Raw genomic sequence first — 25,066 nt, 5'->3', positions numbered from 1 at the left:
AAGATATATAGTGCTGTCAAAGTCTTGCCCTGAATAGCATGGATTAAGAGATAGCGCAATCTTGACGGCAGATCTGAGCTTTTACTTGCATGTATTTATTTGGGGTCAGTTGTTGGGAATGTCCCTTAGGATGGACTTTGGTTTGCTGTACCTGGCAGACAATAGAGCACATCAAAGGGTCGGACGCGCAGAGTGTGTTTGTCTGTGAAATGACTCCGTTTTACAGCCTCCAACACCTGTCGGCACTTGGAGCCATAACTCCTGAAAGCGCACAAGACATTCAGCGAGGCCTCCACCAGCACATTTAAGTACACAACTCCATCTTTTATTACACCATGACACCAATTTCAAATATACACAATGGGTACCGTCCTCATCAGTTCAGTGTATGATACAGTTATTTACTGTTTCTCTTAGAGCATATTGAAAAAGAACAACATAAAAATAGAACCAAATACCCACTTTAGAAAAAAAACAGAAAAAAAAAAAAACAACAATTATAAGAGACACTGCAACACGGAGACAAGATGCAACGGACAGAGAGGGAATAATTATGACCAGTGTTCTCTTCAACTACACATCGCCAAAACGGATAAACAAAAACAAAACAAAAAATCCATTAACAGTAGTGATCATTTTCATTATGTATAAGACTGAATTAAAACAAATATATATATATAGATATATATTTAATAAAGAACAAAACAATAAAGTGAAGTGCAAATTTCTTTGGAAGTTCGAATAAGGTTTGTGTTTTCTTCATTAAGACATAAATAAGTTATAAAATAGAAGTTATCAAAACGAAAAAACCAGAGACAGACTTTGAAGAAATAAAGGCAAGACAATTCTTTTTCATAGCTTCAAGTAGGCGATACTTCCGCGCCGCACAGACACACCGTACAAGGCATTCTTATCAGAGCCATTTTGTTGTTGTTCAGGACAGATTACTCGAGAACAAACGCAACGCGACGCATCCGCTTGTCGCACAACTCTTCCCTCCAAAAAATGGCGCTTAAAATTGTAAATAAAATCCAGCAGGCCGTGCTCAAGAGTTTTTTTTGTTTGTTTCGTAGAGACGTGTGAAGCTCTTCCGATACGAGAAGTACTGCACTGAAATGGAATTAAATTCTGTGATGCTTTCAAGTCCAGAAACTTCCAGAAAGCAGGTCCCTTGTTATCGCTGCGGGTGAATCTCAACACTGTCCAGTTTCGCCTTCACCGCTCTATGCCCTCTTTCTGAAATGACAATGTTGACAACACTGATTCATAAAAGCAAATCCCTAGTCGTCCACAAGACTCTCGTCATGATTAAGGAGATAAGGAGAGGGGGGGGGGGAACCTCGGCTTCCACTGCAAAGAAACCATTGCTGTTCACCTTTAAAGTGCATGGAGTCCTGCTGCCCCGGAGATCTGAAATCAACACAACCTTCAACAAACCTCCATTTCTTTGAAACTGAATCAACAATACACTTGGTCTTCTTCTACTTTAAGCTGAATCAATGCTTTTTTTCCCAGTATAATGAAATGCTCCCAAAGACAGCAGGGGGACCCATCAGTTAGTCGCTGTGGTCGATCAGTCAGGTTCTGTGATTCACTTCTTTCTCTGGAAGACGTTGGCCAGCATCGCGCCCGAGGTGGTTAGCTGCCCCATCTTGCTCAGGAACTTGGTCTTGGCATCCTCACCCACCAAACTGGAGGCGATGGACATGGAGCTACAGAGAAAATATAAAAAAAAGAAAAACAGGATGTAAAGGTTGGATTTGAACATCATGAAGCAACAAGGTTTAGCACTGATTTATTAACATTCATGGACTGACATGACAAAATACAAACAGAAGCACGTAAGAACAAGAAAAAGAAAAACCCTCCACAATCATCCACTATCTATTGTCCAGCTTATGTCAGGTTTTACTAGAGGGGAAATGTGTTTGCCAACCCCACCCCCTGATTTTTACAGTCTAACGGCTCCATAAGTTCCTCTTTTGAGTTAGCTGGAATTCAGACTTACACAGAGGAGCAGTTACAACATTCTGTCAAGCTGCTGCATTGCTCAACAGAAGAACAAACATCGTATCTCAACACCAAAACTAATGTCAATGGACATCAGGGGGCTCACTCTGTTGACGGATGCCTTGTGGCATGAGGACCTCAACTTTCCTGCAAACTCCTTTAGATCACAGCTTCTTTTTAATCGCTTCACTTGTACATACAATCTCACTTTGGCATTTCAGATTAAGGTTGTCTAAAGCATTGATACAATGTGATCTTGGTTAATCATACATGCGACAGTATCCAGTAGTACTGAAGTAGAACTGTACTGAAGCTAAAAATAACAAAAGATCGACAATCAGATGTTCAAACCAAAGATGCACTGATTTCTTATGGCATTCTCTCCAGCAGCTAGCCCACCTTGTGACTGGAGGTAGAGGTACAAGGAGGCAGCACTAATGAACGTCATAACAGCCAGCAAGTGATGTGTCACTGTTACTCAACAACCAAGCTAGACTTATTCAGAACTAACATTAGCTGACAAAGAAAATGGGCGGAGTGAGGCGGATGCAGAAAGAAAGGCAAAGGATTTGCAAAAGCTGCTTAATAACGGTAACAACTGAGGCACCTACAGATCTGTTCATATAAGTGCACAGTTATTGTCATTAAAAGGGTAACAATTTTTACACATTAAAGTGTGTTTACAAGTTTTGGGGAATACAACTACATGTGGGAATAAAATAGTGCAAAGTCTTTTGTGAGGCAAGAGGAAGATGCACGTAATCTGATAAACTGCCACATGATATCTCTGGTTCTGCTGTATGCATTCTGATCATCATTTATCTAACACAATGGTTGTGCAATGTCAGACCAGTCGACCGCTTTTCAAAACCTGGCGCCGACATTTCCCACAATGCAAATTGGCCACTGAGTGACATTTTTCAGATTACACACAGTTTTCTTCTGGAGCCACAAAAAACTCTATACTACTTTTTTCACATATGTAGTAGTAATCCCCAAGACCTGTGAACACACTATAATAGTTAATATCTAAAATTGGCGAAGTCACCCTTTAATCAAAACCCAAGTGACTTATGATATCTAATCTTGATTAGCTTAGAAAGTTTCCCCCGTGCCAGCTTCAGTTAATGTTAAGATAGCTTAAGCTTGGCACAGCCAATGTTTTAGCTGGCTAGCTTGCGCACCAGTTAATTCAGATTACCCAACCTTACAAAGCTCAACAGCTGTGGTTAAACAACATTACGTTATGTGTATCCACACTTAACACATAACATCAACAAGCTATTTGTTTAAAGGGGCTCTGTGGAGCTTCTGTGTTGTGCTGGAAGCCAGTCCCAAGTTAATGTTAGCCTAGAGATCTTAGAGTCCTGACAAAGAAATCCATAGTCCAGCAGCATTAAACAACATAAACAAATAATCTACAGGCTTTTATAGGCAACCGACAGAGATGGGGAAGGTTTCCATTTTCATATCAGGTTACGATCCACTCACATGTGGCCAGTGACAAAGCTAAATAATATCAAAAGTTAAAAATTCTGGCATTATGAAAACATTTTTAAGACGAGGAGAGATGGACATGCACATGTGTAATGTAATACACTGGAGTATGGAAACTTTAACATCAGACTCAGTGATGAAGAGCAGCAAATAATTACACTTAAGTTACGTGATGCCACTTCAGAAAGTCGCTCTGACAGACCGCTCGCTGAGCTGTGACAGCCACAGAACATCAGGGTTTCCAGATTATTTCATACCAGGAAGTAAATAATCAATCAAAGAAGAGAAGGGGGGAGAGAAAAAAATGTACATCCAACAGGGCCAAAACCCCTTAACAGATATGTCCTGTGAAAATAACCATCCAAGTTATCAATAACAGTAAGAGAAGTCGAAGAAAGACACGACTGACCTAAATGAAAGCGGCCTTTCCTTTTGCACAGAGATTTTAACCTCAGAGTTTAGCTGATGGTTGTGGGGGGGGGGGGGGGGGGGGGGAAACACACCCAAAGCTGATCATATACCCATAGAACGAAGCAGACATATACACACTTCTTACATCCATATAAACACGCTTCTCTTTTTAATGAGCCCCAAACACATGTTAACAAGATGGGAGAAACATTTCTTAGAAGACTCCCACAGTATGGCTGCTGTCCCGGCTCTCTGAGCGGTAACAAAACAACTCCTCTCATTTTCTGCTCTCCCTCTCTGTGAAGATACCCACATAATGAGTGTGGTTCCAACACTCTTACATGTTCTCCTCTACCCACGGGGGAATAAAGCCACAAAACGGGCCCAGTCCCAGTGCCGTTAAGCGGCCCCTCTCCTCACAGTAGGCCTAATTCTTCTCCCTGCAAATTTTCCTTAAATACGGCTTTTGTCGCTGTTGCAGCCTCGCATGCGATGAGAAAAGGATATTTTGCAATTCTTTTCAGAGGAAGTGATGCCGTGAATGGGACTGTGTTACTGTGCGTTTGCTCTCACCCTTGTGCATCTGCCATTCCTCTGTTTTCCACCTTGATTTCACACTCCTTGATCATAGAACTCAGAATCACCTGGGGAGAAAGTGACAGAGAAGGATTCATCTGAAAAGTTGCATCTACAAAAAAAAAATCTCTCATAAAAAGGTAGCTGAATCTTACAATTACTTACGATTACTTCAAAGAGTGCAATGCCATCTGCACATCCTAATAAACAGCTTGGTTATGACAACTAGAGCGTTACAGAACAGGTGTTGTGGAACTAACTCAGTCCCTATGTGATAAAAAAAACGATCTTGTGGTATTTGTGTGTTTTAAATACATGAAAGTTCCAGTTTGGAAAAATAATTCCCGTCTTCTGGTATGTAGGCCTTACAGACAGAGCGGATGTCAGCTGATTGTTAGTCACCTTCGGAAAACGCTCACAAGAAAAATGCATCGCGTGAGATTCGGAGACACAAATAAACACGGTGGAGGTGCGTGTATGAGTGTGTCTGAGAAAGAGGTCAAGAGTCAGACCGCTCCATCGGTACACCAGCATGCAGACAAGATACTATATGCGGCCGGTGTCTGAATGTATGAATGAAATCTCCCCATCACCCCCCCCCCCTCCACTTCCTGAGTGTGAGTGCATGTCTGTGTGTCTCCTGACCTCGTGCTCAGGGGAGAGTTGTTCCATGTCGGCGCGGAGGCACCTGAGGCCGGGCAGGAAGTGGTTGACCATCACCTCCTCAGAAATGACTGCGCAGGAAGTTAAGGACTGGAATGAGAAACTAGAATGACTGCCTTCCAGTTGTATGGCTCCGTGCAACGTAAAGTTTACGTTCATATCTGTCCTTACTCAACACAACCAGGGTTCGTACACATTTTTCAAGGTCAAATTCAAGCACTTTTCAAGCACTTTTAAGGGTCATTTTTAAGATTTTCCAGCACCTTACTGCTGGGGTAAAATATGTATCTAAAGGAATATATATACTTGTGATTTTTATTATATATAGCAAAAACTTCAGAAATGAATTATCCAGTCTGATCCCAATTTTGTAAAAGACACAGAGTTATAATGTCAAGCACTTTCAAGCACTTAAACTAAAATCCAAGCACTTTTCAGACCTTGAAAACACAACATTGAAATTCAAGCACTTTCAAGGATTTCAAGCACCCGTACGAACCCTGCACAACATATGTGGAGACTGTGAGGGAGCAGAATAAGGTTATGTGTAAGAATAAGTGTAGTGCTTTGCTGATCAATAAGCTTGTGTTGGACTACCGCTGTATGTCTATTAGTGTGTACGTTCACAGAGTTAATCAAAAATAAAGCCAGCCAATGAATTATTTATTTCTACCAGAACATGAAGAAGCTACAATCTCTGAAATGTGATGCTATGTGGAGATAAGATGTCATCCCTTAATCATTTTGTCCTGTGACTCATGTGTGTGAAATGTTGTCACAATTAGCGTATGAACTTCTGGGTTATGCTCAAAAGCGGGTCTCGTGGGGTCACAGTGATCTTGATCTTTGACCCCAAAATTTCGAATCAGTTCATCCTCGAGACCAATTGGACATATGAACCAAATTGGGAGATATTCCGCACAGATGTTTCTGAGAAAACCTGTTTCCCAATAATGAGACATGGCTAGGAAGACATTGGCATGGAGCCACAAAAAAAAAAAAAAAAAAAATCTAGATGATCCAATGTTCCGCATACATTAAGGTTTCATCATTCATACAGAGGTAATCACCATTCCACCTTTGCACTATCCAGGTTTCTACGTAGGTCTCATACAGCCAAATGTGGGTGAAAATAACCCAAAATAAAACCCTGTTTATCTGAACAGCTGAATGCATCTTAACAAAGCTATTCTGCTGATGGCCCGGTCAGAAAAAATACAGATTATCATTATTCATTCTTCTTTGTAAGAAAATGGAGGCAAATCCTACTTTGTAAATTGTGAAAAACCCTCTAATGTATTAATGTTGGACTGGAGCTGCCCCGTCCATCTGGATCATCTTGTTTTTCAGTACATGTTAAAAAAAAAAATGCTGTTTTCGAGGCCCAGAAGCTACAGATACTATTTGAATAGCGCTTCCAGGAATTATCAGATGGGTGGAGTTTACGTCAAGATGATTCAAAATGTCAAAGCTTTTTGGAATATTTTTCTTTTCACTGTGCCAACATTCTACAAATAACAGTATCGCTATAAGGAACCGAAGTAGGTTGACACAAACCGAAATTCTCAGCACAAGAGCACTTTGTCCACCTGTCACTTGCCAGCGGGGCTATATGCGACACAGTCAACGTATCTATATTTGTGGAGATGGGAATGTGCAATTTCAAAGCTCGTCAAACTGATTACAAGAGAAAGAAGTGAAGTGGGAGGTAAAGCCGCTGAGGTTAGGGCTATACCTCCTGGACGCTACTGCACTGTGAAATCACAGCCTGACAAAGATCCACAGGAATGAACCTCAGACCAGCTGTCCTCTACGTGTGTGTGTGTGTGTGTGTGTGTGTGTGTGTGTTGGACCCGGGTGCGGTGGGGTTGACAGAGGAGAAACAGAGAAAAGAGAGAGAAAAACAATGTGAAAAAGGAAAAATAGTATGAAACGTAAGAATCACAGAAGAGAAGGATGAAACACAGAGGAGAGGTAATGTAAACGTGAGGCCTCTCCTGGAAACTGTTAGCGACGATTGAAGCCGATGTTCAGTCCGCTCCTTCTCTCACGCTCGTTCTCCCTCTCTCATCCTTTCCTTTGCCTAACCAACCCTGTAATTACCTCGGGCCCAGAAATGGAGGCAGCTTATTTTCCCTTTCTCCGCCTGCCAAATGACAGGCGAACTGTGCCAACACACACACTGAACCACACACTCAGGCCCCCGGGGCCAAGCTGATACGTACCCACACAGTCAAACAGGCGAATTCAGGGGGCACATGTAGCCAGTGCAGCTAGCATTTGACCGGTTATTCTAACAGCCTTCCCGGTGACTCAGTGTTACAACAACTAACCCTGAACCTGAGCCAACCTTGACAAAGCTTTCGAGTAAATCCTTCGGAAATACATACGGTAAAGTAGTTAAAAACATATGAGTGAGCTGGTCACTGGGAAAAGGTGGTCACGCTCCTTTTTCCCTTGAGTTCCACGAAGTTATCTAACTGTTACGCATTCAGTGCAAGTAGTTATTGTCTTCCTCAGTAAGGTAAATCCAAACTGACCACTGTGTGGCCCAGCTTGCCCTGACCACTAAGTATGACACATGGAAGGATACAGCAGCAGGAGAGGGCACTGTACGCCTCGAACAGCTGGGTGGCGATGTCAATCCTCTTGCTTTCCACCGCCTGGCTGTTGTTCCCCAACGCCAGCTTGTGAAGGTGTGGCAACACAACTAGAGGAGTCAAAAAAAGGGGGAAAAGTTAAATCACATGAAGTGCACATGAGAGGAAGAGCTAAAACTTTAGCCCTGGTTCACTATTCGACATTTTTCTACATTATTTTGCGGTATGCTTTTTTTTTAAAGCATTCAATATTTGTGTCCTCCACATACACTCATCCCTAAAGCGTGGCTCTGCATTCGGTCCGACCCGTCCAAATGTCCTGATGATCTCCATGTGCAACGAGTGCTGGTCTTGGTACTGAGGGTCTTCCAGGAATGATGCCAGCTGCATTTTTACGCGCTCCAGCAGCTACACACACACACACACACACACACACACACACACACACACAGACAAAAACACAAACACAAACACAAACACACAAATGATATTTAAACATGTTTAATGATGATATGTAAAAATGTATCTAATAATAAAATTCAATGTCGGCATTTCAGGCATGTGTGCAGTCTAGCAGTTACCTCTTTTTGTGTCACAGTCTCCATGATGGTACCAAAGGCAGGGATAGTGGATATCCTCACTGAGCTAAAAGCAGCAGGAGAGCAAGACAACAGTTTTACCATTTATAGTCGCTGCGTCACTCTCACTTTAGGTGTTTCTTCATTCGTGTGTCTTTATGCATGAATCAGAGAGTGTCAAATATTTTCTGCAAACATTTAGTAAATATTATCGCTTTCCTCGTGGCCTCAGGTTATGTCCCCATCAAGTTTCTGATCTAATCCCATTTGTTCAAACAACTCTGTCAACCGTTTTAAATACTGACATTTGAATCTATCAGAATGGAATATCTAACGCCAAGTAAACATTCACGCTAAAACCACAAAGAAGCAGGTCTGCTGTGGCTAACACATGTTGTAGGGTTTATCCAATGAACTAATTGCATAGAAATGACGTGCTAGTAACCACGGTGGTGACTGATGAGGTGCCTGCTAACGTCAAGGACTGGCAATTCAAGCTGCATTCTGCCTAAATCATGACATGACCAGAGGCTGTGAAATTTAACCAAAATGAACCGTCAAAGCGAACCATCAAAGTTTTACTCACTGCTGCAAGTCGGGCTTTATTTTAAATGCCATACGTCTAACTGCTTTGGTGATCTAGTAAGTCTATGGCTGACGGGGGTTATGCAATATAACATCTATAATCAATGTCTGCCAGTTTACTACTTTATAACTTAATATATTCATATTATTCTTAAGCTAACGAACAGTAAAAGCTAGAAATCCTGGAGATAAAGAGGTCACTACTATAAAACAAGATCACTTAATTGCAAAATCCTTAATTAAAAAAAAAAAAAAAATGTTATTCATAATAAAATGATCTAACAATAATGAGTGATTATAATATATTGCCACAAGCAGGATTCATTTGGTGCCGTTAGGGTGATGTTAGATAATCATTCCGGTGTCAGTAGGAGTAGGAAAGACCAACAGATACACATGAGCCATGTTGGAATTGGTGGAGTGCAAAAACAGTTTGTCATTATATCTTTAAGTTTGACTTTACAGTGTGCTGATCGTGGACACAGCAAAATATGTGAAAGGTGACATGCCAAAGATTGATTTACTTGCCAAAAAGTATAGTTACAAATTTTTAAATCAACATATGTTGACTTTGTGTGTACCCATTAGCACGGTATTTCAAACCAGAGAGTGATGAAATGAAAAGGGCTGCATACCAACAGTGTCGGCACTAATTTCACATCATCTTCTCTAATCACAAACATGAAGGCCGGATGTACACTGAACTCTTTTATGTGTAGGAGGTCTGATCTTGGAATAATTATTATTATATATATATATATTATATTATATTATATTATATTATAATTATTAAAGCGTGGCTAAGAGGATTGTCCCACATTTATACGGTGATGAAAAGGACAATTATATGCCACAAGATGGATCCAGGGGAAATTTAAGTATTTACTCGTTCAACTTCGAACGTTAAAATGTTATATAAAAAAATCACTTTGGCAAAAAATCAGTGGACAGTCACAAGAATTTCTTTTTCGTGCCTAGTCAAGCCCAGAAGACTCGCACTGTGAGTATGCAGCCCACAAAAATGACAATGTTTACAGAGAGGTTTTCTTGTGTCGATTGACTCACAATTCAGGCCCACTGCACAGAGTTATAAGGGCCGGAGCCGCCCGGCGATCTACTAATGCTTCACTCATGCCTCGGAGAACCAACTGCAAACCCACCACACAGCAGGATGAGAGAGAGGGAGAGGCCGGGGGGGAGGAGACAGGAGGAGGGGAGGGAAAAATAGAGGGTGGGGAGCAGAGAGGTGAAAGAAAAGAGGCAAAGATAGAAGGTAGAAGGGAATGATACCGGAGAGAAAGAGAGAAAAATAGAGTGACAGGATAAAACCGAGAAAGACGGGGTGAAGAAGACAACCAACCACAAGCTGACGGGTCGGTCAGGAGGAGGGACCCTGCTTAAACTGAGTGGGGTGGGGAGGAAGAGGAGGAGGGAACGGGTTACAGATGATCATGCAGGGATTGTGCTATTGCTGCATGCAGCAATGCGCACGAACAAATCTGGACGGGTTAGTGTTGTCGACTGATGAGGTGACGAGAGCTGGAGTGGGATAGTATTGCAGATTGATGATGCCAACATGCAGGGGTGTTAGTGTTAACAGTGGTGATGCTGATGAACTACCTCACTGGCCAGCCTAAACCTGAACAGGAGCAACTCCACACAGAACATTACGCCAGGCAGATTTAAAGGAGAAGTGCAGAAGTGCAGAACTGAATCGATATCAAATGAATTCAACCATTTATCAACGAAGATGCGGTTCTGAGAAATTGTTCTGTGCTGAATTTGCTCCCGGCAGGCACAGGCTTGTTTCAGTGTGATAGTTCTCTGGCGGCAGAGAGAAGGGGGGAGAGAGACGCGGCGCGGTTTATTGTTTGTTGTTGTTGTTCCACTTACATTTCAGGGTCGGAGGACAGTGTGATGAGAGCCGGCACCACTCTCTGAGCTACCAGCGTCTCATTCACCCCCTTCACCAGCAGCTGATCGGATTGGACAGAGCCAGCCGTGATGTCACAGAAGTGGGCAGGGCAGTGGGACAAGAGCGAGCAACACCGCCAATAGATAGAGAGAAAAGAAAAAAAATACAAACAAAAGAAGCAAAACAGAAAGGGGGAGGGAAAAAGAAAAAACAAAACACAAAAAAGATAGGAAGAAAGTGATATACAATGACAAGAACCATAGCTGCAAGGCACGGAACGGCACTGCATGTATCAAGCAAGTGTGTACACAAACGCACATACGCACATACGCACAATCACACACACGCAAACACACGCACATGCACACGCAGGTATGCAGAAGAAAATGGCAAAGCCAACATAGCTAAACTGCACAAAAACTTTTACAGTATGGTGAGCATAAAGCTGTGGGCTCTTTCCACAGTCTCCAGGTCAGATTACTCTTCCATTCGTTTTAACTGCTGACGGTAAATTGATCTGATCTGGGATCTGTGGTGGATGGCACTTCACAGTTTTGACAATGGTGAACAGCTAATCACTATGGAATGGTGACAGTAGGGTGTGCTGGGGAACTTCACAAAACAAGGGGGGGGGGGGGGGGGAAGACATGAAAACCGCCTACCACTCCTCCTCCCCAACGTTTGATCAACACAGGCCCGGTTCTACTGCTATACCTAGATCCTCATCCCAACATCTGACCTTTAAGTGTGCACAGATCTCTAAGAACATAGAGATGTGATTTGTCATGGTTGTTTTCTCATTATGCCAGGACCTTTGCTTTGGGAGTCTGGCTTAAAAATTGAAAATCAGTGGAATAAAGTCACAAGGAAGAAACAAGGGAAACAGTCATCTCCCATTAAAAATAATAGCAGTACTATATTTCCAAAAACCCTGAAACATCGAAAGAGTATATATATATATATATATATATATATATATATATATATATATATATATATATATATATATATATATATATATATATATATATATATATATATATATATATATATATATATATATATCTCGTTATATCTATCTATATATATACACATATATAGATAGATATATAGATATAGAGATATGTATATATGTATGTATTTATTTATTCATTTATTTATTCATTTATTTATTTTTTCATGACAAAACATTTCTAATTCAATTATAGTTTCCAATAACACTGAACAGGAACAGGTTTTAAAGTTTTCTCCTGATACTTTCTGATTGCTGACTTTTAGCCTCTCTCTGACATGCAGCAGATATTGACATAGTCCGTCTGAGATCTGTGCACAGCAAAAGGTCTGATGCTATCTCTAGGAGGGTCTCCCCATACAGCTAGAACCAGGGCACTGATACAGTGCAGAATTCCTCACTCAGACTCATAAACAGAGCAGCTAAATATGAAATGCATGTTAAACAGCAGCAATAGCAAGCAGAGCTAGCACATGTATAGCAAATAGGTAAACATACAGTAAATACTGTAGTATCTATAATGTAGAACTGCACAATTGATTTATCTGATTGGAACATATTTTGTACAGTGTGTACAATTTCATTTAGGATTTATTGTCTATCATGTCTATCATTAAGATGCTTAAAAGCATAATTATATGATCACAAATTAATTTGGATCACCACTGTATCCATAATTGTGCAGCCATGTTGTATTCTACTAGTATAATTCATTCAGTGATTATTTCTTATGTTTTGCTAAAATGGAAAAGGAAAAATTCTATCAAAGATCATATTTTGGTGTAATTTAACTCTAAAAATCCATGATTAGCTCATACTGCCTGTATGTGTATGTGTGTGTGTGTGTGTGTGTGTGTATTCTGTACCTCAAACATCCGTGCAGCAGTACACCGCACCAGTGCAGATGTATGGACGACCCCATACCACAGAACAGTCAACAACAACTCATGGTACACTGGGTTGGCGCTGAAGAGAGAGCATAACATAAATACTGGGCAATATTATGCTGACTGTGTCAACAAACAACTGATTTTCAAACTGTTGGATGATGTTTTGACACCCGTAACAGTGCAATAGACTGCAAATCAGTTAGACTTAGGACACATTGGAGGTCCACTGTTTGTCATAGCTTGATTCATTGTATAATCATGCCCTTGTTTTACCATTGTTAACTGTGCAAAAATATAATCAATCACTTTTTTGTACCTTTTCATCCTGCATTAACCACAGACAGTTCTATTGCGGGCTATGAAGTTTTAAAAAAAGAACATTCAAATTTTCCTAAATTTTCTATTCTATTCATTTAAATTAATTGGATACAATGGCCCACACTTGGTCAGTGTAGCATAACAGTCAACTGTTGGTAATGTGTATGTGTGTGTGTGTGTGTGTGTATGTGTGTGTGTGTGTGTGTGTGTGTGTGTGTGTGTGAGCATGTGCATGTCTCACCCTAGCTCCACAAAGGAGGCCTTCAGGCTGTCAAGAGGTGCATGGGACAAAGACAGGGTTGTCATAACATCCTCCAGGAAACCAACCAACAACTTGCGATCCTCCTCCTAAAACGACATCATAGAATGTTATGCAAGTAAAGAAATAGATAAAACTACACATTGCAATACATGTAAGTGCGTGCATATTTCTACAAATCATTTTTGATTTGTAGTATTTTGGGACAGCAGACATCTTTTGTCAGTTTCAACATTGCTCTGAGCATGTTTGAATGACATGTTGTGTTGAAAGGTGAGACAAAATACAGCATGTGCTGTCCATTGTTTTGCAAGTGCTCACGTCATTTTCTGAAACTAAAATCAAAACAAAAACAAGTGGCAGTTTGATGTGTTTTGGAGTGGATTTTCCCTCATGACAAAGAACAGTAACCACAAATGTGACATGGTTCACTCTACATACTGCAACATAGACAACAAAACAAGAGCTCAAACTGTCTTACTTACTTACTTATATAGCGGACATAATTTACTTATTTACATAGTGTAGGTTTTTTCGAGCAACACACTGAAATGGGCCATGAGGTATGATTCTGACTCTTCTTCAGGTATTTTCAAGTCCCCCAATACTTGGCTGTGGTCTGTTATTAATTTACCTGGTTGTAACAAGTCAGCACTCCAGTGGCGTAGATTGGGACTGTGGCTTTGGTGAGAATGTCGTTCCCTGCTGAAACATCTAAGAGAGGAAAGAAACCCGAACAGCATAAGAAAAACAAAAAGCAAACGTCCAATAGCTATTAAAGATTTAAAAAAATGTTTTTATATTTTTCTGCATCAAACCGAAACTTTTATTTCTTGTTGCTGCATTGCATTATAGTTTATTGATGCTTCTGCCTCTCTCCTCTCTGACTTTAACTGTGTGCTATTAAACACTACTACAACTGTAAAGAACATGTCATTTTCTGACCAATTAATCAGAAAAATTAAAAACACAATAAAACAGGGGGAATATGGGCCAAAAAAGTGACAAGACATGATGGGGTGAGGTATAGCCTATTATACAGGCATTTCCGTAACGTGACTGTGTATGTAACACTGTGTCTACAGCATACATGCATTGTGGTCTCACAAAAATCTAGTGAAAGGATCATTGCATTATAAGGACACAGTGACCCCTTAACACAAACTCAATACAAAACACATTTCATAAATGCCACAATACCAAAGCTAAATCACTTGGCAGCCAGCTGAGACCAAGCACCTCTTTTAACTACAGAAACATGTCCGGAATAAAAAAAAAAAAGAGAGAGAGCGAGGGGAACACCCATTACTGACTCCAAATAGCTTGTTTACATCAACAGAGTCTGCGTCTGAACTTCACCCACGGACATTCTCTTCAGACAGCTGAGAAAACCTCACATCGCATAGACGTGTGTGTGTGTGTGTGTGTGTGTGTGTGAGTAGCTTTTATCTGCACTCACCGACATTCTCTTCAGACAGTCGGAGGATCTCCTGGAACTGTGGTTTAACCTGAAAAAGGTCATGAGGATAAAGAAAATCACTACATTCATAAATATTACTGACATTAAGTGGAAAATACTATTTTACGTACAGAGCTCAATACCTTGGTGGAAGGTGGAATTTTGATGAAAATATAATACAAATATACATTCAGAGAAAGGAACGGTGATAACAACCACTGCTATTGGATTTAGGATGAACTCCTATTACAGCAACATTATTGGCTTAAAATAACAGCTGATGATGAATTCTTGTTGTTGTTAGCGCTTACATCATATCTGTCAAATTGTTACAGACGTGTGAATTGTATTCACAACAGCGGTGTCGCACCTAAAAACTGTGGGCACACCAAATCGCATAAAATGCTTATTTAATTTAATTTTGCTTGAAAGATATAGTGCAATTTAAAAACACCAATTAAAAAAACAGTTTTTTGTACTCTCGGAAGAATGTTTTATTTTGATGAGTCAGGTGGTTTTTACCTTAGTGTTGGTAAAAATCTTTCCGAAGGTGCGACAGAACCTCCAGAAGAAGCGAGAGAACTCGTGCACGCAGGTCGACGACGTCACATTGATACGACCCACGATCTCTATGAGCTGAGGGAGGCTAGGGACAAAGCAGACAGATAATCAGCGCATGTGGGATTGTCCGTTCATGCAATCCTGGTATCATGTAAAATGTTCTGTTGTGTGCGTAACTGTGCAAGCTTGCTGCATTTCTCACAGTTGGTTGACCACCCATAGCAGGCTCTCCCAGCCGGTGGTCCCTTCATGCTCTAGCTGGTGGTCGTAGAGTAGGAGCAGGGCACTCAGCATCTCTCTGCTGCCGATGATGGTCGCCACGTCCTGGAGGGGAGAAGCTGGCCTCGGGAACCGGGTCACTGCAGAACCAAAGGCAGGGGAACAGGATAGAAACTCAGGAAATGTTCTGGTTTAAGAATGACCACATCTGCTTGTGGCTTTGTGTTTGCGTATAGTCGTCCTACCCTCTATTGCAGGTATGTCTCCGTGGAGTATGGCTCTGCTGGTGAAGGGTGCGTTCTGCAGCACCACAGCAAACAGAGGAGGGATGAGAGACTGCAGGGCCGACAGGAACACGTGTAGCTTGTGTTCATCCAGACCATGTTCTCCTTGCTGTTGACACAGGGAGGACAATTTCATTTTCTGACATATATATATTCACATTGCATGTTGCTATATTTTCACACATTTACAAATTTACAAATGTTATTATCCTCTGACTTACTGACCATTTGGATGTCCTTGGCTAAACAAACTAAATTTTTCCAATCGGTGAATGTTACAGTACATGTAGCTGTATTGTATTTGAATTCTCCTTTTTGTTTGCCTTTTCTGTTTTTCTTTTTACTTTTAAAAAGCCTTCAGTAGACAAGACAAACATGTAAACATGCACTTACCATAAGTAGTTTCTCTATACGTGCCAACAGAGAAGGGATTAGTGCAGTCTGCAGGGTGCCCAGCTCTGTGGTCCAGGCAGCAAAGGCGGGAATGAAGACCTGGTGGACAGCGCTGACCACCCGCTCTGATGGGTCACTGAGTGACAGCAGCATCAGCTCAAAACCCTGGAAGACGCACACAAAGTCACAAAGATTGACAAAAGATGAGCATGCAGATTTAGCCACAACAGCAGGAGGGAACTGACTAAAAATAATACTTAGATACAGAAAGCTCACTCAACATACCTGTGAGTACTTATCAGAGTCATCTATGTAACCCATGATAATACCCAGACTCTTGACCACAGCCTCTCTGACCATGTCAGCCTTGTCCTCAGCGAGCATCTGCTGCAACATGGACAACACCAAGGAGCTCCGGATCTCCTTCTGCAGACACAGACAGCGTACAGACGGAGAAGTCATTTATATTTCATTCCTCTACATAAATCCCTTTTTAATTTTGTATGAACAATATGTTCTTACAGGCAGGTATGGTGCTAAGGCTCCACAGGACTCTGCCACTAACAATCGTCTCTCTGGATATTTGTGGTTAATCTGCAGAAGAGGAGAACAACATTTAGAGGGAAATTAGTGTTGGAAGAAACACACGGAACAGAAGTTGAAAGGAGGCGAGAAGTAGACTGGAGGGCAGCCACCGTGGAACAAAAACAACGCATGTATCGTCAACATGCTGACCCTGTGCAAACCGCTACTGGTTTTTCTGTCAGATTCTCAGCCTCCAAACTGCTGGCAGCTGTTGTTGCCATAAATGTGTTGCACGAGGTGACACAGGTGGCAATGAAAACAAAACTGATATCACGTTTAAGTCAGGGACACTTATATATTGTAGAACGGAAATATTTTCCATTTGAGCTTTGAGTTTTTCTTGCATAACAGATTTTTTCTTTCTCTTTACATACACAAGAGACAAAGTGAAAACAACAAAAACAGACACGGTTAATATTATTTCTCTAGCCTTTTACTAAAATAGAACAGGAAAAAAGTGTCACAGGCGGCTTAGGGGTAAAAAAACAAGCAAGAGTAGGTGAAGCACTTTTTGTGTTACTATAGAGATTCAGTGACAGTACATTCAATAACAAAGGCCACCTGCAGAGTGTGCACCGTACCTGTTCCCAGCACTGAGGAAGTAGTTCAGCCTCGACACGCGTGGGGCCCACGTGCCTCGCAAACGCAACACAACCCGTCAAGATCATTTGTCTTTGGAAACACACACAGAGGCACAGAAGAACACACTATTGGATTAACAGATCTGGTATTCCGCATTTTGTTAAAATCACTCAAATATGTGTTTCAAAGTCAGATTGCCGTTAAAATGAATTAATCTGAAACAGCACTACTTTGGATCTGATGCAGCTGCCTCTCTCTCTCTCTCTTATGCATCACTAAATATCCCGCTCACAACACTATCTGATTGGTTAGTCACCTTTCAAGTAATAGCTTAACAGGGAATAATGTGAATCTACAAGGTAACTAGTAACTAAAGTTATCTTTTTATGGCTCCAGAGAAGGCTGCATGATATCTCAGTACGTGGCATTATGGGTAATGTAGTGACCAGATTTTGAAAAACAGTACACTGGTTGAGCATTGCACTCCTATAACAATATATACATATACAACGGATGAAGATATACCCTGGTTTTACTCAATGCATTCTTCTTCCTTTTGAAAACCTGGTGCACACATTAACCATAATGCAACTGAGCTGGTGAGTGACATCACTGGAGACAATTTATCAGCTTACATGCAGCTTCCTCTGGAGCCACAAAAGGCTTTACAGAACATTTTCACATAAGGAGTAGTACTACGTACATGTAGACACACTACAATGTGTAAAATCGGGGAATTGGATACGACTTTACTACAGTAATTGAGTAAATCGTATTTAGTTACATTCCATCACTGGATTTTCAAAACGCTGCAAATGTATATCAGTTAAAAATATCTGTTATTGGTCTCATTAATCCAATCACTATCTGCTCTGAAAAATCCATACACACCTCTGCTCGTCATCCGGTCTCTTGATCAGATTAAAGAGGATGTGGAGGAGCTGGTCTCTCTCTTTAGGCTCTGGGTGAAGGCAGGCGGTGCACAATATGAGTGGGATCAACTCCTGAAGGAGAAAACAAAGAAAAGAAAAGACAGAAGAGAGAAGAGGCATCAGTAAAGATTACTCTGCATAAGGAGGGCGAGGTTGAAACACACAGGGAGAGGCTGGTAGCAGTCAAGCAGGCCTGAGAGTCTATGAAGAACAGGGGGTAGGAAAGGGGGAGAAGGTTTTTATTAAAAAAGAGGAGAGAAAATGGGAAAGTGACATGGAGAGGAAACAAAAGGGGGTCATCTTTGAAACCAACAGGAGTCTGTCAACACCGCTGGAAACATGCTTACCTTCAGTTCCTCATTGGTGTCATACCCTGACTCATTTGGCTTTGGAGTTACGGGCATACAATTAGAACCACATACTGGAGGAAAATAGTGCATGCACACACCCAGAGACAGCTGCATATAGATGCACACACATGTACCTACTGCACTAGTTCCCCTACTACAAGGCAGCTCTATCCCAGAGTTCACACAGAGTTTATGGACCTTCCAGCTAGAGGGGAGAGAGCTCAGCTGCCCTTGATACAGGGCCTCCATGGCCAAATTGTGGTCAGCCCTAAATTCCCGCCACACACACCCAAATTAGAGAGTGCATACAGAGTTAAAAATATGTTTTTTTTCAAACAAACTCTGCTTTTTTTTCCAGGAAGATATCAAATGTTCCTGCCAAGAGCTGGAAGAACGAGCAAAACCCCAACGCTGGATGGACACATGGACCTGACAGAGACACTCTGGTAAAGATAGGCTGTGATGAGTCACTCGCTCGACGCTGGACAAACCCTCTGAAGTCAGTGCCATGTTGGCTATCTTTTAAGATGTAAAAAATATGGCATTTAAGAACCAGAGGGCCATTTTGAGCGGTTAGATGAGGAGTTCAGTTTGGGTGAAAACAGTTCAAGCGTCAAAATGCTGCAAAAACCTTCAAATTAACTAAATTCTGCCCAATTTAACCGTCAAATTCAATAATCCTCTGCCCTGGCCTTTGAAAATACCATATATCCTCACAAGAGACATTTTTGGAGACTTAGCAGCACTGGCCTGATAAAGCACGTGAAGGAATTCATAAACAGAACACATCAGAAAAGCCAGAAGCCATGCTGACTCTGTTCTATTTCTGTGTGAACTCCTGTGTTTCTGATGTGAAGACTCCTTCAGGATGTTAAACATCTGACCAGTCCTGGATAAACATTGTGGGCAGGTAGAGTGGACAGCATGACGCCAGGACCCAGAGGCCAGGGGGCCAGATGATTTACTTCAAAGAGCACAGCTACTGTAAAATTGCAGGCCAAGGACCGCTAGGTGCAAGGGGCTGAGTCCAAATTAAAGTTGTGACAATTAACCAATTGAAAGAAAATTAGCAACTAAAGATTATTTTGATTATCGATTAATGCTTTAAGTAATTTTTCAAGCTTTTTTCCTGTCATTTGTGTTAGTAAATGACAAGTCTCTGGGTTTTGGACTGTTGGTTTGACTCGCTGCATCAGATGTCTATTTCTAACGATCCTCTTTCCAGTTGTTTTTTTATGCCTGATGCCAGTTTTTTTGAGTCACACCTTAACTTTTCATCTTTTTTCTTGAAAACAGTCCTGACAAAACTGTCCGTGTTTGTCTGCCAGTAGATCGTTAAAGATCGGTTAATCTGGCCAGCAGCAAAAGGAAGTCACTGATTAAAGCATGTATTTACCCTCTTTGTAGTGACACCGCCTCTTGGACATAACTAGACAAACTGTTTATTGTATATAAAATGGAATAAGAGATATAGTTCTGAAGCACTACAGAAAAAATTAAGCCTTAATAGAAAGATGAGGAAAATTCAAGTAATGCAGAGCTATAAAACAAATGCTCAGAGCATTAAGTACAGCAATGCATATTGAGGAAAAACATTATGTTTAATGATTTACAGTCTCTGATAATACAGCCAGGTGGCAGGCAGAGATTCGTTGCATCATTTCACCGTTTCAAGTCAAACACTTTTTGTTCTTAACTGGGTGTCACTTTCAGACAACAAGGTGTGTTTCCAGGGTTGTGGCAGTTGCAAGATGGAGGTGCGCGCAGCTGTGTGTGTGTTCACGGTGTCATGCTCGGTGAACCTAACGGACGAGTGCAAAGTCCACACAGCTCAAGGAGGACCCCGAGCCCCAGTGTTCTGCTGTGTTTTAATTCCTCGCCCTCATCTCCCCTCAGCTTGTTTATCTTGATCGTGCAAAGAGATCGAGTTCTCAAGAACCATGGTGATTTTATTCAAATAACATCACCATAATGATATGCAAAGCAGCCTGACTGAGAACTACTCCAACCAGACTTACCTCTTTCAAACACTCCATTCTGTGTTTTATCAAGTTCAACAATCTGTGTGCAAAATTCAGGCGCACAGTACACATGAGGATAAACAAAGACACAAATTGCATGCAAGCAGATATGTGTAGATAGGACACCTGTGCAGGTGTTGGCATTACAGCTCGCAAGGACTGATACCTCGTTATTGCCTAAACCAATGAAAAAAAAAAAACTCCTTCCCTCGTCTCCTAAGAAGAAATTAACATTCAACTCGGGAAAACAAAAGCAAACATTTCCCTCAACAGTTCTGGGAAGAAAGCAGGTTTTACATTAGTTTCTCGCTGCACACATCAAAGTTAAGAAAACAAACACTTATTAAGTAAGAAGAATAAAGCATAAATCTACTTTTAAATAAGCTTCTAGAAAACGTTATCAGATTAACTTGTAAAGTAACTCATGAGCTGCAGCAAATAAAACAGACAAGGAACCAATGAGAAAAGGGTAAATATACACAGCACATGACCCATCTCGGGCTAAAACTGCATCATTTAGGCCATCACTGCTTACATAGTTTGGCTACAAATCAATTTCTGTATTTACCTTCATGACAATGCAATCTTGTGTTGTCAGAGTTACTGCTAATCAACAAAACAAAAAAAGTATTTCTGGCAAGTCAGACCTAATGTGGCAGCAGTTGTAGCCAACAGGAGCTGGGCAATAGTAATGTACTTTTTGGTCTACAGGGTCATGTGAGAACCATGCAGGTGAGTGCGTGAAAGACTCACCTGGCAAAGATGTGCAACCATTCTCTAGAAGAGAGGCATGCATGAGAGTGAGAGAATGAGTGAGACGAAAAGAGAAGAATAAAAAATAAAACCAGTGAAGGCAAAAAAGGACAGCAAACGTGACTGCGTGGGGGGGGGGGAGACAAAAGACGATGAACACTGGTGACAACAAATGCCATCAGAAAAAGAAGGTGGAATCTTAATCAATAGATAGACACATGTCAGCTTGGTATAAGAAGCGCACTGTATGTTAACACTGCACAACTCTAAATGAGCTCTTTATTCATGCATCGTGCTGGAAGACCAAGGACAACAATGATAAAGGTGCTATGTGCATCTTTAGTACATCAGGCTGCACATAGCAGATTTAACCAGGTTGTTTAGAATCTGTTCACTGCCGGTCAATAAGGACAGAGTTTGGTTGTAGATTATCATTTTCCCAAATGTTCACCCTGCTTCGCCTTGCTGCTGTGTGTGTATCTATTTGGACACTAAGAGAAGAAGCCTGTGATGATGACGACAATCATGAGAGGGATACAGTGAGGAGAGGCTGATGAACAGGAGCAGCAGAGGAGGGGGTTACCTCTCGTTTAGCCAGGAGGACATTAGGGACGATGTGAGGGAGACAGCGGCCCAGCATCAGCATCACACTCTCCTCGCTGTCTGCTATGCGTGACACCTGAAAATCAGAGATATTACTATCATTTACGTTATGAAGGTAAAGCTTTTATTGTGTCTTCATGATAGAGCATGTGCGCTGACCTCTGCTCCCAGGCGGCTATCGGAGCACATTCTGCAGAAGGACAGCAGGGCTTGCAGGAAGGCCGGAGATAACTTCCTGTGACACGACAAAGAACAAGAGACCAAAAACAGTCACTTCAGTCTGGACCGCTTAATCTGTGCGCCACAACTGGAGATTGCCCGACCACTGAATGATTGAGGCCTGGACTGGGCCAGCCTGCCAGAGAGCTTAGTGCTGCCGCTCTCCCATGTCACTGCTGTGTTTTTCAGTAAACGAAGAAAAAAAAAAATCTAAGGATGATTGGTGTTTGACTGAAGGATATTACAGCAGCACTGGCACCTGCTCAAAAGCAGACAATGCCTTACTGTATGGGCTACTTGATTTCTAGAACTGCACATGAACTGCAAATGTATCGATATTTATATGAGGGTATATTGGAAACACAGCATTCCATTGATCAGATCAATTAATTGTAGGTGCACTTAACACCATGGGTGGGATGGTGGTAAGAAGTGTTTATACATGATCAAAAGTCAAAGCTTCACTTCACCTCAATGTTCTGAGGAAATTAACTAACTTACATTTTGACACAAGAGGGCAGCAATTCACCTAATATGGTGTGTTGTGTTGCCCATAGACTGGTAACTACCTCCATCTAGTGGCTACTTTTAGTAACTACACTGAGATGGGCCGATTCAAGTAACTCACAGATAAATACAGCGTTATAAACAAATAATTATCATCTCTTTCTAGTGTCCATTTATACTTTTCTATGCATATACAGAGTATTTTAGGATAGTTTGATTGTTGAATTTTACATTTATTTAGGTTTTCTGCACGTCTCCATTTCCACTCACCTGTTTGGTTGATCAAACTGGACAGGAGGTCGACTCTTAAGCTTGTTGTGGGACTGTGGGCGGGGATGTGATGTGTTCTGAGTAGCGGGGGGGTCCAGGTCTGTTTCAGGCTCTGAACCCCCTCGGATGTCCAGATACTTGCCGTTATCTGTAGGAGGCTGAGAGGAAGACTAGATTAAGTCTAAAAGGCTTAATGGTTTCTGTAAAACTACATCAAGAAACCTGCAAATACACTAGAAGAATTTAAATGATCCTAAAAGATCCCTTTTTTTCATTGCAGGACACTAGAGCTAAAAACAACGTACAAATTAGCATTAATCTGCGTGTTGAATATTGAGACTGGCCACATACCACAGAGAGAGGGTCAGTGGAGGAAGTGTTGGTGTTGGAGCAGGAGGAGAAGGGGTTGGATGTATTCTGGGAGCCCAGGTCGAGAGTGGTTGGAGGTGGGGAGGAGACAGTCCTCTTCAGTGTCTGAATCTCACTGTGAGGAAGGGAAAATGGGACCGGAGATGACGCGTTCACAAAACACCAAAGTGACGTAGCCTTCTTCCATCTAAAAGTACTGTTGGAACACTTCAGTAAAATGGCTCAACAATTTGGGATTGTGGTAAAGTAAATTTGTCTGCATCTTGATGGTAGCAATTAAAGATTCCACATGGAAGGAAAAGAAGTTTCACTAATGCATCAAAGCAGAAGTTCCTCTGTAATTTTATGCAACAGCTGGCTTTCCATACTGGTTCTACCTCGTGACCTGCTCTGGTCACAGTTATAGTTATTATGTGGACTGAAGCGCTGGAGACATTTTTAGACTTTGATGGATGCTTCTCAGGTCTCCTGGTGAATGTTCTTATTGTAAAGGCTTGTAACCGCTATGAATAGAGGGAATGGTTTCAGCATCATCGCATAGCAACAGTGGTCATATGATAAATAATATTTGGCATCACACTGCAGGCAGTTTCTCAGCCAGTCTTACAAACTGACTTACTCACTCTTACTCATTCAGACAATGCATTATTATAATATAGGTTATTCCTACATCCAGCTGATAAATGAGCACAGGCATGCACTCACCTCTGCAGTTTCTTGATCTGCTCAGCTAGGCTCTGCTTCTCATTGTTGAGGAGGCTTATCTGGTACTCCAATTCTTGGACGACTTCTGTCTGCTGCTACGGATGGAGAAAAAAGGATTTACAGACACTTTATTGCCTCAGCTCAAGGGTAGGTGCTCCAAAAGTCTTGGTTGATATCTTGGACCTCACTGAAAGGGTGTCCACTTTTAATTCATTTACACATCCTTTTTAATGAAATGAGGTGAAAGTAGAGGCGAAAGTTAACTTTTTTTGTATCTTATGACTATCATCATTGTAGACCACCTCCACTACTACTGGGATAATGAGTCAAAGGCAACTGACCTTCACTTAAAAGCATGTGAACGCACTTTCTATTTAGCTAGTCTCAATCTACTATAGGACTGCACTTCTCTCATAATGGAATCTCCAATTTTCTGATCACATAGCATGTTGACATATAATACAATTTGATGCGATTCATGATTAGTGAGAATGATAATTTGTACATCCCAACAAAAAAAACTATAAAATGAGGATTGTTCACCAAAAAAGCTTGTTTTCCTACAACTGGAGAATGAGATTTGTAGGCCAGGACATCTCTGCAGACCTACAGTACTTCATTTAATGCTCCCTCACTGAGATAAAGCAAGAAATCCAACCTAGATTCAAGGTACAGCTGATGAAGACCTGTGCATTGATGAATTACACCCACAGATGTACATACACACCCACATACAAACCTGTTGTGAGAGGTCAGGCTTCTTCAGGGGAACTTGGGCGATGCAGTTTCCGGGAAGATCGCCAAAATTCACCTCCACTGACACATCGACTGTGTCCCGAGGAGAAGGGAGGGGGGTGCCACAGTTCCTGTAGAGCTGTAACAGGTCAGGGGGCTTTGGGATGTTGAGGCCGACATCATCCCACAACTCAAAGTCCTGGAA

General features: G+C 41.4%; 1 protein-coding gene across 8 annotated transcripts in view; it reads right to left on the bottom strand.

The window, feature by feature from the left end:
* Positions 1–303: 303 nt before the first annotated feature.
* Positions 304–25,066, bottom strand: part of relch (RAB11 binding and LisH domain, coiled-coil and HEAT repeat containing) — a 34,866-nt gene continuing 10,103 nt past the window's right edge. For 2 of the 8 annotated variants that reach the window (XM_030398035.1, XM_030398030.1), the window contains 26 exons: positions 24,866–25,060; positions 24,127–24,221; positions 23,404–23,536; positions 23,053–23,210; positions 22,216–22,291; positions 22,037–22,132; positions 21,454–21,477; positions 18,289–18,401; positions 17,397–17,487; positions 16,753–16,824; positions 16,516–16,656; positions 16,231–16,395; positions 15,799–15,946; positions 15,537–15,693; positions 15,296–15,419; positions 14,774–14,822; positions 13,949–14,028; positions 13,297–13,403; positions 12,714–12,813; positions 10,814–10,896; positions 8,339–8,402; positions 8,027–8,165; positions 7,751–7,867; positions 5,140–5,228; positions 4,492–4,562; positions 304–1,712 (listed from right to left, as the gene is read on the bottom strand). In XM_030398035.1, coding sequence (XP_030253895.1) covers positions 1,592–1,712; positions 4,492–4,562; positions 5,140–5,228; positions 7,751–7,867; positions 8,027–8,165; positions 8,339–8,402; positions 10,814–10,896; positions 12,714–12,813; positions 13,297–13,403; positions 13,949–14,028; positions 14,774–14,822; positions 15,296–15,419; positions 15,537–15,693; positions 15,799–15,946; positions 16,231–16,395; positions 16,516–16,656; positions 16,753–16,824; positions 17,397–17,487; positions 18,289–18,401; positions 21,454–21,477; positions 22,037–22,132; positions 22,216–22,291; positions 23,053–23,210; positions 23,404–23,536; positions 24,127–24,221; positions 24,866–25,060 — 2,808 coding nt within the window. In that variant the 3' untranslated portion in view covers positions 304–1,591. Of the gene's footprint in view, positions 1,713–4,491; positions 4,563–5,139; positions 5,229–7,750; positions 7,868–8,026; positions 8,166–8,338; positions 8,403–9,985; positions 10,069–10,813; positions 10,897–12,713; positions 12,814–13,296; positions 13,404–13,948; positions 14,029–14,773; positions 14,823–15,295; positions 15,420–15,536; positions 15,694–15,798; positions 15,947–16,230; positions 16,396–16,515; positions 16,657–16,752; positions 16,825–17,396; positions 17,488–18,288; positions 18,402–21,453; positions 21,478–22,036; positions 22,133–22,215; positions 22,292–23,052; positions 23,211–23,403; positions 23,537–24,126; positions 24,222–24,865; positions 25,061–25,066 lie in introns of those variants that run through there. The other 6 variants (XM_030398033.1, XM_030398036.1, XM_030398031.1 and 3 more) reach the window with 5 other exon arrangements.

Source organism: Sparus aurata, chromosome 19 (assembly GCF_900880675.1).
Source record: "Sparus aurata chromosome 19, fSpaAur1.1, whole genome shotgun sequence".
NCBI lineage: Eukaryota > Metazoa > Chordata > Actinopteri > Spariformes > Sparidae > Sparus > Sparus aurata.
The sequence above is the reverse complement of the archived record's forward strand: the minus strand, read 5'-3'. Positions and strand labels throughout refer to the sequence as shown.